Source organism: Gobio gobio (assembly GCF_949357685.1).
Source record: "Gobio gobio genome assembly, chromosome: 2".
Lineage (NCBI taxonomy): Eukaryota > Metazoa > Chordata > Actinopteri > Cypriniformes > Gobionidae > Gobio > Gobio gobio.
The window spans coordinates 20,410,290-20,423,871 of record NC_137098.1 but is presented as its reverse complement, the minus strand read 5'-3'; the positions used below and the strand labels follow the sequence as shown (position 1 = coordinate 20,423,871).

General features: G+C 37.1%; 1 protein-coding gene across 4 annotated transcripts in view; it reads left to right on the top strand.

The window, feature by feature from the left end:
* The window catches only part of LOC307138715 (receptor-type tyrosine-protein phosphatase delta), a 185,600-nt gene that overhangs the window by 33,338 nt on the left and 138,680 nt on the right, over positions 1-13,582 (top strand). For all 4 annotated transcript variants that reach the window (XM_079837245.1, XM_079837243.1, XM_079837244.1 and 1 more), the window contains exon 2: positions 10,829-10,980. In XM_079837245.1, coding sequence (XP_079693371.1) covers positions 10,890-10,980 — 91 coding nt within the window. In that variant the 5' untranslated portion in view covers positions 10,829-10,889. The remainder of the gene's footprint in view (positions 1-10,828; positions 10,981-13,582) is intronic.

The following is a 13,582-nucleotide window of genomic DNA, read 5'->3' as shown; positions in this document are numbered from 1 at the left end:
ATCTTAAGGCTAAAAGTCGCTCCTAACTTGCCGATTTAGGAGAAACTCTTAAAAATAATGGGCGTGTCAGTCCTAATTTTAGGACTCCTACATTTTTGCTCTAAGAGTATTTCACAAAGCATTTTAGAATGCTAGCTCCTAAATCTGTGAAACGTTAGGAGTAGTCAAGAGGACTCCCAAGTCAAAAAGACCAAATCACAAACAATCCTAATGTATGTTGCAGACCTTTCTCCCCTTTTTCTCTTCCACTTCGCTTCCAGTATACTCTGTCCTATCATAATAAAAAGGCAAAAATTGCTAAAATAATCAATATTATTTATTTAATAAAAAAATTATAAAATAATGTCTGATTACCTGTGGCAGTTGTTTCACGAGTTCACACATTTGAGTTTACAAATGACCGGATAGAGTAAAAGAGTAAAATAAGCCTATTTGCCATGTTGTCCAAGAGGATTGAGGTCTCCGAGCCCAAACCCAGAGTATGCCTACTCCCCTGAATCCCCGGCTGGGCCAAGTCGGGGTGGTGGAGGAATGCTGAAAACTGTGGAGTTAACTGTGATTCGGCTGTGAATACTGAATGTCTCCTCTTGAGCTAATTAGATAGTGCTCCTCCCGAACTTTGTTTATAAAACATCATTTGCCGCTTGAATTCTGCAATCTCTCTCTCGCTGGCTGATAATTAGCTGAGCATATACTTATTTAATTTGTGACACTTAGCCTACTTTTTAAAATCTTTATTTTAATATGGCAGCGTTTTTGTTTTAAAATCTTTATTCGAATATGGCAACATATGTTCTACAATATTTCTATCACTGACTGAGACTCCTCCCCCATCAGCCAATCACTGTGGGCATAGTTAGTAAGTGTGATGACATCATCCATAGCAACAAGGTCAACCCCGCCCTTACTCTTAGCTTAAGACTTATTTCTGTTCCTTGCTCTCAGCGGCTTTGTTAATAAGTTTTAAGAGAAAACTCATAGCTAAGAACTTTTACTGCTATTTAGGAGAACTCTAAGCGCTAAGATAAAATGTTTGGTGAATACGGCCCCATTTTGTGCATTTAACTGTTTAATATGCACTTGTAGTGCACTTCAAATCTTAAAAGTATATAAAAAACTGTACCTGTAGATAATAGTAATAGTAAATAAAAATAATATTATTCATGAAATAAAAAGGGCACTTAAAGGTACACATCTCGTGGTGAGGTTGCTTTCGAAGCACATAGAGAAGCTACGGTGGCCGACACAGGACACAAATGTCGTCGTCTGAGACAGCAGAGAGTAGCTAGTGATCTGTTGAGCAGTTTGTCCGTTTAGCGTTACTGTAGAAACATGCTGCCGTAAAATGGCAACTTCACTGTAAGGGGACCCAGGGTGTATGTAGATAGAAATTTGCTCATTCTAAAGTAGTAAAAACATAACAGTTCATTATGTAAGGTCTTTATACACCACTGAAAACATAGTTATGTATATTATATTGCATTTCTGTTTGTATATCCTCATAAATACTACAGACTGCACCTTTAAGTGTACTTAGTGTACACTTTCAGTCACATGTACATGTCCAGATCTTTAACCACAGCAGCCGTTGTTCTCCATTTCTCCAGCAGCTAACAGGTTTAGCGCCACCGACATTGTCATCCTTACAGCAGCGGTTATTCTGCGCTAAAGTGCTGTGGTTCCCGCGTGCGGGTCCCATCATCCGCAGAAACGCCTGCTGTTCTCTGTAATGTCATTTAGCCACGACTCTATCACACATAATTAGCATTTAGATAATAGCAAACACTTGGCATTTTAATTACGGGTGGCCTTTGAGCGTAGCATGAACACTGTGGGCTTTACTTGAAACTCAACAGCAGTGTGGGAAGAAGAGTTTCCAGAGCAGAATGTGTCCGAAGGGACGGAGATACGTTTGATGAATCGCTCATGGCGAGAGAATGAGTAAAGGTTACGGTACGTAGCGCCTGTGGCAATGGGATTACACAATATCATGACACGTCCAGTACGGCCACTGATCATGTGTGCGGCTGCATTGGTTTAGATTTATGATCCAGCACTAAATGTTTTAGCATTGTGTCTTTGTTTTTTTATAAAGGAAATTATTCAGATGTCAGATTGCCTGTGTGTGTGTGTGTGTGTGTGTGTGTGTGTGTGTGTGTGTGTGTGTGTGTGTGTGTGTGTGTGTGTGTGTGTGTGTGTGTGTGTGTGTGTGTGTGTGTGATTAATTTTTACTTTAACATAATTCACATATGCACTGCCACAGCAAAATTGTATTATTCAAATATTGCTCTTTCATATGTTTGTTCATGTTTTTATTATATAGCCTACATAATAAATTCACATGCAGTAATATTCCCTTGTTAGAATTGTATTGAATGTGCACTAGTAGTGCACTTAACCACCATTGGTGGTGGTTGAGGAGATTCCCCCTTCTATATGTAAAGCGCTTTGAGTGCCTAGAAAAGCGCTATATAAATGTAACAAATTAAATTATTATTATTAAATTAAAAAAAGAATTCTTGCAGATAATATAATAATGCAATTAAAGACCACTTAAGTGCACTTAAAGAGAACACATTTGTATGACTATGTTTCTTAACACACTTAAGTACACTTTTAAAAAGTGAACTTTGTAATAATGCCAAATAGATATATTTTTTACTTTAAAGTACATTTTAAATAACTATGTTTTAATCATTTTTGTAGGACTTGAGTATATATTTATCTGTAATTTCATAATTACTTTTATTGTATTTGAAATATGGTTAAAGTACTGTCAAATGTACTGATAAGCATTTATGGTAATATACGTTTATGTAATTTCTATTGAAACTTGTAACATTATATATTGAAACATATTTAAATATATTTATAATGATGCAGTTCATTTAGTATTTTAACTACATTTAAAATATATTAACTTTAACACCTTAAAGTTAAAATTATAATCAAGTACTTTACATGTGCTTTAGTATGTTAGTCAACACATCAAAATAAGTCAACTTATTTAAGTGGGTCAAAAACACTCTAAAGTTCAACTAAATGCATTTCATTTAAATTTAAACTGTAATACATTTCCATGTAATTACAGTTAACATGCAATTAAGTGTCTGAACATATTACATTAATTTCACACATTAAAATATATTATTTCTTTAATAATTACTTTTTAAAAAGTAAAAATGTGTACTATACTTCAAATGTAGAGTTGAAAAATTAATGTAAATAACAGCTCAGATTATTTGATGAGAAATGATTGAACTCAAAAGCTGAAAAATATCAGACACGCCTGTAGAAGATGCGCGCACACACACACACACACACACACACACACACACACACAGACACACACACACACACACACACACACACACACACACACACACACACACACACACACACACACACACACAAACTATTATATGGTGAGCCAGACTTTGGTGGCCATACGGTGACCTCTGACCTCTGGATGCTGTTTTAGACATTGTCTAAAGATGTAGTCTCACTGAGGAAGACTCATTTTTGAGACACAACTATGTTTCTAATGTCCTCCATGTGTTCAGCTTTTCTGCTGGGCATGTCATTATGACACATTTCTGTTCAGTGTGTCAGATTGATACACTGCATTATGTCTTATCAGGCTTATTCTGGCCCATTAGGGGTTATTACAGATGTTTAATATCTTTATAAGTGTTTCATTCTGTATGCAAAGATGTTCAGAGAACACCAGAACACACTACAGATTCAGGAGACCCATTATGAATCATTTGAATCCACTGACTGATGCAGCTCAAGGTGCTTAAAATTCAGTTATTTACTATGGGCAATTCACAGGAATATCTGAAAAAATATAACATTTAATAATATAAAAGTTATGCTAGTGTTCCAAATGCATAATCTATAGGGGTGTAACGATTCATCTACTACATCGATGTATCGATTTATTTTCCTATGATCTAACTACATCGATCTGTGCTCTGCAAGATGGCCTTCCGGACGACATATATCGATCTAACATCGTTTTAAAAGGTAATCAATCGATTGTATCGATCATGGGAAATAACGCATTGGATTTAAGCACGTCAGACTTTATATGGATATTTTTTCTTAGCACTTTTAATGATAAAGCCGTTAAACGTTACTCGATTAAGTCTGCCTATCTGTGACATCATCGCAACGCACGCACCAGCAGCAGCGCTAAGAAAACAAAACATAGCATGGCGGATGACAGAGAAGCCAACGTGCGAGAAATTATCAAGCCACCAGGAGAAAGAGCTAAGTTAGTAACGTTTTACCTGTACTTTCAACCCTTGCTAAATGTTACCTGTGAATTCCTGACACCAGTGTGCCAGCAGAGCGAGTTTGTAGTACAGCTGGCGACATAGTGAACGCACAGAGAAGTGTTCTGCGGTCAGATCATGTTGATATTTTTGAAAAAGAAATCTGTAGAGTCATTGAAGAGTAGTTGGTTACATTTTATCTTTGTTAAATATTGTTTGTTTATTAAACTGAGAGTAGTAGCAGGTTCAGCCAGTTTATTCATCCTGAAGAAATGTTGGTTGCACTTTATTTTTGATATTAATATTGTATTTGTATTATTTTAATGTTGTAAAACAACAGCAAAAATAGCAGGTAAACCTACTATTAATTAAACCTGAAGAGTAGTTAGTTGCACTTTATTTTTTATACTAATATTGTAATATTTTTATGTTGGAAAACAAAAGCAGAAGTAGCAGGTTAACCTACTGTTGAAATGTTGGTTGCACTTACTGTGCTTTTATTGAAAATGTATTGAATATTGGAAATGAGAGCAGAAAAGGTCAACTTCCTTTTAATTCAACCTAAACTGTTGGTTGCACTTTATTCAAATAAAATTTGAATGCATTTGCCATTAATTGTTGTTTACTTGTTTGTTTATATCCATAATTAATTGATACCTGATTCCCTTTCAAGAAACAACAGGAATCTAGGAAACTTCACCTGCATTGAGCAGTATCCAGATATTTATTTCAGTCACACAATTTTTGGCAAAAAAGTTACTGAATCGATTTCAAGTCACTGAATCGTTTCGGATCGTATCGTTCTAAATGAACCAATATCGTCCTTGAATCGTATCGACAACCTCAAATCGTGATACGAATCGAATCGTTGTTAAAACGAATCGTTACACCCCTAATAATCTATAATTAGAATGTTTGTTTTTGCTACAACGTGTTGGAAACACAGAGCTGTAATATTCATCCCAGTGTTAGTATTAACATGGTAAAACAATTTAATAAATAGCAGCATGTTTTGATTGTTATAGTCATTATTTGCATATATGTTAATGAGGAAGACTAACGGCACCCATGGCAGAATGCCGTGAAGAACGACCCTGAAGTTCATTCTGTCTATCAAGAGATCCAGAGCTGTTCACTGAAGACGTTCCCTCGTGTGAATGAATTGATGTGATTTTCAATCGAGTCCGTCTCTCTCTCTCTGGATCAATGTCAGACAGATGAGTAACAAGAAGAGGAAAAAAAACACGGCCATTTTCTCGTTTATTTACAAATCGCCTGCCAACGTGGGCGACATGCGGTATTACTTATCTGTCAGATTTCTAGAGAGAGTGTTTGCTCTGTGTGTGAGCGTGATGGAAATTCTTATTCAACAAAGAATCGGCTCATCAGGAACAGATACAAAGCACACATAATGGATGTGTCTGTCTCTCTGTCTGTCTCACTCTCCCAACAAAAGCTTAGAATAAAAGTGGCACGATACACAAGACGGGAGCAGCTGATATCTGAACTATTAATTAATCACATAAATATTACACAGACTGTCATCTCGCATTCGTGAATATGTGCGCTCGGAGTTGAAATGAGCTCATAAAGTAACAGCCAGAGCCAGTGATGGTATCGCGAACGGAAATAGCAAGCGTGGCAGTGCGTGTGACATTGGTCAGCAGGCGGCGAGTGCGTGCCAACTTTGACTTCCGTGCGCGAGCGCGTGCGGTGGGAACAGAAGTCCAGCCTGCGTGGTCTGTGTTTGTACCGTAGTGATGAAGAGGTTTTACTGCTGAATGGCAACTCTGTGTATAAACCATTTATATAAATGAGTGTGTTTTACTTTGGATTACATTTGTTCAGTGACAAAGAAAAACCTTGTTGTTTTTTGGCTTTGATTACAAACAATAAAGGCCACCTTCTAATAGTTAAAGGTGTAAAGAGACTTTAGTTGTTAGTAGATTGTAAACTCACTCATTTGAATGGTGAGTTTGTGATGAGCTTCACAAACAGTGTGTGTGCACGTGGGTGTGTGTGTTTGTTTAAAGGATTAGTTCTCTTTAAAATCAAAATTAATAATTTACTCACCCCATCTCATCCAAGATGTTCGTGTCTTTCTTTCTTCAGTCGAAAAGAAATTAAGTTTTTGAGGAAAACATTCCAGGATTTTTCTCCACACAATGGATCTAAGTGGCAACCAAAATGTTGAAGGTCCAAATCAATGCAGTTTCAAAGGGCTTCGAAGGGCTTCAGAGGCTCTGCACGATCCCAGCTGAGGAATAAGGTCTTCTCAAGAGAAACCATCGGTCATTTTCAAGACTAAGACTTAGAGTTGGGGTACTCGGACTTGGACTCGGACTCGAGTCCGGACTCGAGTCCAATTTTGAATGAACTCGGACTTGTCACGCACTCGGGTGAATTTGTACTCGGACTTGACTCGGACTTGGACATTTTGGACTCGGAAAATATCCCGAGTGCAGTCGAGTCCGAGTCATGTGTAACAACAAAACCGCTATAAAACTAAGATAAGAAATTAATGAACGTCTCCCCGCTTGTGATTTTACTGCACCACACCGGCAGGCAGCAGTAGCATCATATGCTTGCAGACAATACACACATCACACGGATGCAATGCGTGGCTAGGACAATGTCTTCAGAGTCAGCAATAATTTGTTTTGCTTTTGAAAATCATAAAGAATTTTTTGCAAGAAATCCAGTAAAAAGAAGCACTCTGCGGATTGCAAATCAACTGATGTGTCTGGCACGACTTTCTACCGACATGTTCAATGAAAACCTAGAGAAATGTAAGTTGCTTATTATAACTTTTAATACCAACTTAAATCCAAATAACTTAGGGCTGGGTGATATGACGATATATATCGGATTCTTGTGTGCATACTATGGACGTCACAATTCTTAATATAATATTAAACCGTTCGGCACTGTTGAATATCTTGAATACACGCTTGGGAATTGCGTTTTTTTTCTTTTCGTTTTCGATTTAATTAATTTCGAATAAATAAATTTTTGAAATATTTCTCTCAGTTTATTTTGGCTCTGTTTGAGTGTGCCTGTGAGTCTACGCGCTGATATGAGCCTAGCTGGTTAAACGTTTCATTCGCGTGCTTGTGCACTGTGTTAACATGCGCTGAGCGCGCGCACTAAAAGCCTGTCAAACACACGTGATTACTGGACTAAGTAGTCTTACTACACTTATACTGTCAAATACACACAAGGTTAACATAAACACAGTCAGTTATGTCTAAAGTGAAAGTAAAATCGGCGTGTCTGTATATTAGATGTGTAGAGGTCTTAAATTAACAGCAGCGCAGCCTACAGTGAACACGCTGTCGCTTGTCCTTAAAGGGACAGTTCACCTCTAAAATTATGTCATTATTTACTCACTCTAATATTGTTCCAAACCTGTATTCATTTCTTCTGTTGAACACAAACAGTTGAATGGTAGTCATTGACATCCATATTATTATTTCCTACAATGGGACCAACTGGTTGGTTTCCGACATTCTCCAAAATATGTGTAAAACAACTTGAGCGCGAGTAATCGATGACAGAATTTTAATTTTTGAGTGAACTATCCCTTTAATGTTAATAAAACAACAAAAGACAAAGAGAAAATCACTCACTCACTCACTCACTCACTCACTCCTGACTAACTTTAGTAAATTTAATAAGAATCACTGTACATGTAATACAGTGAAGTTTGTTTTATTTTAAATGTAATTGTTTAATTCAATTTCTATAGTATTTATTCTTACTTGAATAATCCTACTTGAGAAAATATATCATTATCGTGAAAAAAGATTTTAATATCGCCCACCCCTAAACATAAGAATTTGGTGATACCAGAGGCATTAAACAATTTAAATACAATAAAACAGGTTAATTTGTGTTTTTCTTGCACTTGTAATTATAAAAGTTCTACATACAGTATATCTATGTCCATTCTAATGGTTTGAAACCATTTTTGATTGGAAACTAGTTGATCTGTTGACAAAATAAAAATGTTAAATGGCAATGGCTAGATGTTATAGTGGTATTTTTTGTTTAATTTTATATTGCCATTGGTTTAATGGGTTGAAAGTTTAAAATATTAATAGAAGATACAAATTTACAATAGCAATTTCTAATCTTTTTTCAATTTAATTACACTCTGGACTCGGGCGGACTCGACTCGGACTCGGTCGATAAGAACTCGGACTTGATCCAACTCGGCCCCTTTTGGACTCGGACTTGGACTCGGACTTGATTGTTTAAGACTTGGACTTGACTCGAACTCGACAAAGGTGGACTCGGACCCAACACTACTAAGACTAATACAAACGTCCTTTACAAAAAAAACGTAAAAATCGTCCGACATCGTTGTTTAACCTTTTTTGCTAAATGGCGTTTGTATTGGTGCTCGCATGTGCGCTTTATAAACACAGGGCCGGTACTTCTGCCTATGTCTAGCGTGGCCTTTCCGACGTTATTACGTAATCCCTGGCATGTCGTGGAGCAGCGCAAGATGAGCAATTTAGGTTAACACTAGAACCGCCAGAGGTTGCTGTATACCTAAAACCGCCAGCGGGTAAAATTGACCCATGCAGATGATTTCTGTTTTGATGCGGCTAAAAATGTAATATGTCACTGTATTATGCCAGTCTTCACAAATTAATGTATAGAGTCATTCAATTATTATTTTTAGACATCAACTATGTTTTTGTTCTGTTGTTTTATGCTACTTTAAGCAGCTACACTAATCACTTTTTGCTGAATATCAAGGCTAAATCAGCCTGCAATTACAAAGCGAATTAGAAGGAAATAAATACATATTTGGGTGGTGTAATATTATAATAAAATGTCATTAATTACATAAAGATAACCCATGTTATTTAAATGACTAAAATACCCTAAATAGACAATAAAGAGCAATAATAATACACCGCTGCATAGGATTTATAACAAAGGATGACATACGATGCATGTACATGTGCAACGACAAATTCAAGCGCACATTTTCACCTAATTAATTATTAAATTGTTTAGTTATATCATTTATCATTTGAATAAGAGAACAACACCAATATTATGCAAATTGTATTATTCATTACATCATAGATAGGAAATAACGGGCAGACTTGAATAAATAGCAACACCGCAGCAAGCAATACACAATAAAACAATATAAAGCAAAAATGAATAATTAATCCAAAGTTTGAACATTTATAAATAGGCTAAAACATCTTCATTTGATTGTGCGTTGTGTGACCATTTACAGTAAGTCGGCACGTTGCTCAAATACAATGCAAATATAAATGAATTATATAGGGGTCAATTTGACCCGCTGGCATGTATAGGTATAAATGCCAGTTTTTTTATTCTAGTTTTATGTAAGCAATTTTTAACAACAGGGGATTGTAAATAACACAATTTTAGTAAAAGTCAATGACTGGGAGCCTTGGATATTTTATTGAAAATCTGTCATGCACATTTGAAAAACAGCCATGGGTAAATTTTACCCCGTGGTGGTTCTAGAGTTAAAAAGTATATACATTTATTTATTTATTTTAGAAAATGACTGATGGTTTCGCTAAATAAAACCCTAGTCCTCAGCTGGGATCGTGCAGAGCATCTGAAGCCCTTCTAATCGCTTTGAAACTGCATTGATTCAGACCTTCAACATTTTGGTTGCCATTGAAGTCCATTGTGTGGAGAAAAATACTGGAATGTTTTCCTCAAAAAAATAATTTATTTTCCACTGAAGAAAGAAAGAAAGACATGAACATCTGGCATGGGGGTTAGTAAATTATCAGGAAAATTTCATTTTGAAGTGAACTAATCCTTTAACATTGCGCTCATCACTAAAACCAAGGCAAAATCTTGTTAGAGCAAATCACTATAGATGAGAAGGGTCAAATTTGTAATATGTGTACATTTCCCCAGTTGATTAACCACAGTATATCACGACAATTGGTTTGTTAAAAAAAAATTCTGAAATTATGTATAAAAAATGCAACATTAAATATGCACTTATTTGCTTACATTTTCAGAAAATAACACTAGATAAAGCCAGGCTCAAAAAATTGTTAACATATTAGAGTTAAAGAGGGGACAGGATATCTGTTAAAATGGATATCTTTTTTTATCACTCTGTCAACCAAATACTTTTCATCTTTTTTTCGGAAAAAAATGTTATATAAATCATGCTATAGATAGGAATAAAACTGAAAAGTTTGGTGTATGTTCTACTGAAGTAGAGATAGAACTGATTTTGAGAAAACAGCCTTAAAAGAATCATATTGAAATTGAAATCTACAGACACAATAGATAATTTTAATAGATACTTAAATGTGTGTTTTGAATGTTTTCTTCCCACTATTCTGAATGAGGACATGTTATGGAAGCAAATTAGACCTCAAGACTGACCAGTGCATGAAAAAAAGCTTTTGCTTGCAGTGTCTTGCCTTAAAATCCAAAAAAGTGTTCCTTTGGTTTATTTCAGAGTCATGAAATAGAAAATATCTTTTGATTTATTCATTGCTTGTGTGTTTCTCTGTCTGTAGGTTGTGAGAGCGTTGCAGGAGCGTTGTGAGCCGGCACACTCAGCGGCTGAGTTGTAACATCATGCCTGTGCCAAGCGTCCGTGTAGCGTTACCCTCCGTCCGACACTGTCTCCTGCTGCTCACCGCCTCCGTCCTGCTCACCAACGCCGAGTGTAAGTCTCACCTTTAAATGCCTATTTATAGTGTCATCTGCTTTGTTCTTTCTCTTTACTGTTTGACTCAAACATCACAGAAAACTGTAAACCAGCGGCGCCTTAAATGATCAGACCACATACGAGTGAGATGTGTGTGTTTCGTTCTTTGCATCTAACACTGCTGATTGTGATGCAGGGCCGTCGGCCTCCTGAATGTGCCCTGATGTCTGGCAGTTGTCAAACCCATAAGTCTTCGATCACATGTAATATGATTTCATTGCATCTGGCATTTGACCAGTAGGTGGCGCTTTTACCAACTTCATGTTGTGTGGTCAGTGTGAGGAGGCTATGACGCATACAAAGTTTGGTGTCAATATGCCAAAGTGTTGTAGAGTTACAGCCTCAAAATCAGCTTGGCACCATGCCTTCAAATTTGTTGATGAGTTATTCCAGAATGGCGTGGTCAATAAAAAAAGCTTTTAATAACTTTTTGCTTGCACAGTCTGAAGATGATCTGAGACGATTTTGGTGAAAATCGGACCAATGGTCTTGGAGGAGTTAGAAAAAGCAGGTTTTCAAAGAAATTCAAAATGGTGGACAGCAAGTTCAACCAAATATGGCATAATTGTTATCATTGTTGACTCAAGGAATCTATCAAGACCAGTTTCATTAAAATGAAACATTTGTTAAAAGCTAGTAGCAATTTTTTAAAAGGTGGTGTTATTCAGAAACTGTTTGAGTACCTTCAGGGTATGGTCCTGTGGACATATAGCCTGGCTCCGCCCTCCTACATACTTCCGCTCAATTTTCAATTTCCTTCAGTACTGCTTCTAGGATTGCTGTATATTCTTTGGTTTTCTCTGATCAAATTTTAACCGGTCCAATCAGCGAACAGAGGGAGTGGCTGAGAACAATGACGTTGATGTCGTGCGCTAGTTTGAGATGACATACGTCACGGCCAAACGTTAGCGATTGGTTATAGTAGATCCATAGTGTCTCTGGGCAGATCCAATAGTTTTAAACTTCAACAGAGTACCCGCCTTCAAGGAAGTTAACGCTTGTCAATGGAGAGTGGCCAGACTCTGTACAAATTAAATGTACGAGAGTCTGGTAGGACCAGGCTAGAGGACATATATCGAGTTTTGTGACAATACACTAATGCGTTCATAAAATATAGCATTTTATGACAAAACTGGCATATGCCCAAAATGGCCAATTGAGAATGAGAAGGTGACGTGACGATGTTCACCCCGTGTTTCATTTTGGGAAGGTGCCGCCATATTGGGAGGATACACTATCCGTTACCATGGTTATTTTGATAGAGAGACGAAGAGAGCAGCTTAAGATTTGTTTGAATTTTTGCAATACATCGCAGTTTCTTTGGGAAAAATGGAGAAGGGGGAAGCGAAAGGAAAGGGGCTCTATCGGAAGAGACTAAATAACACAGCCGAGCAGCGTTATTTAGAGAAACTGCTTGACATCAACAACATCGACCCATACGACCTGCCAGCTACAGAATGACGCTACCACGTCTCATACACTGTGACATCGTCAATTATCTGGTTTATGGTATCAGTGCCTACACAATGCAAGCATTCAGAAGCACGTTAGAAGCTTATGAACAATTCTGCTGCGGCTGGATGCAAGGCTTACAAACCCACAAACCTGTAAACTGCGAGAGCTCAGTCATACTTGGCAAAGTAAGGTTGCACTCCACTTTTATTAATGTTTTTTTACAGTTCTAATGCTTATTATTGTTATATATATGTAATTGTGTAAATATGTAATTGTAATACGTTTATTGTAAAAATGAAATTATTTTTCGCCTACTGTCATAGACTAAGGGAGCTTTAGACATGCAGATCAGATGTGATTAGGCTGAATGGCAAGCAGATGGGCAATTGCTGCAGACAAGCATAGCATGGAATGAAATGTATATACTTTTGTTGTGTAACAGGTCATGTTATGACTTCTAATGACTTAAAGCTTCTGAACGCTGATGGTATAAACCAGGTAACTGGCGATGTCAGGGCGTGTGAGAGGTGGTAGCGTCATTCTGTAGCTGGCAGGTCGTACGGGTCAATGTTGTCGATGTCAAGCAGTTTCTCTAAATAACGCTGTTCGGCGGTGTTATTTAGTCTCACCCGATATAGCACCTTTCCTTTCACTTCCTCCTCCTCCATTTCTCCCCAAGAAACTGCGCTGCATCTAAAAAATGCAAACAAATCTCAAGCTGCTCTCTCGTTCTTACACTCTAAAAAAAAAAGGTTCTATGGCACTAAAATTGGTTCTTGGCTCGTAATCATAGGGGAACCTTTTTAAGTGTATAGCACCAATGTTGGTGCTTCAGTGGTTCTTCAGCGGTTCTTTTGCTAAGGTGCTATATAGCACCACTGACTAGGGTGCTATATAGCACCGCTACCATATACAGAACATGTTAAGATATGGTGCAATATATCACCAAAATTGGTTCCTCTATGATTAAGACGAAGAACCACTTTTAGTGCCATATAGAACCTTTTTTTTTTTTTTAGAGTTTACTGTCGAAATAACAATGGCAACAGATAGCGTATCCTCCCAATATTGCGGCGCCTTCCCTGAAATGCAGCTCGGAGTGAAA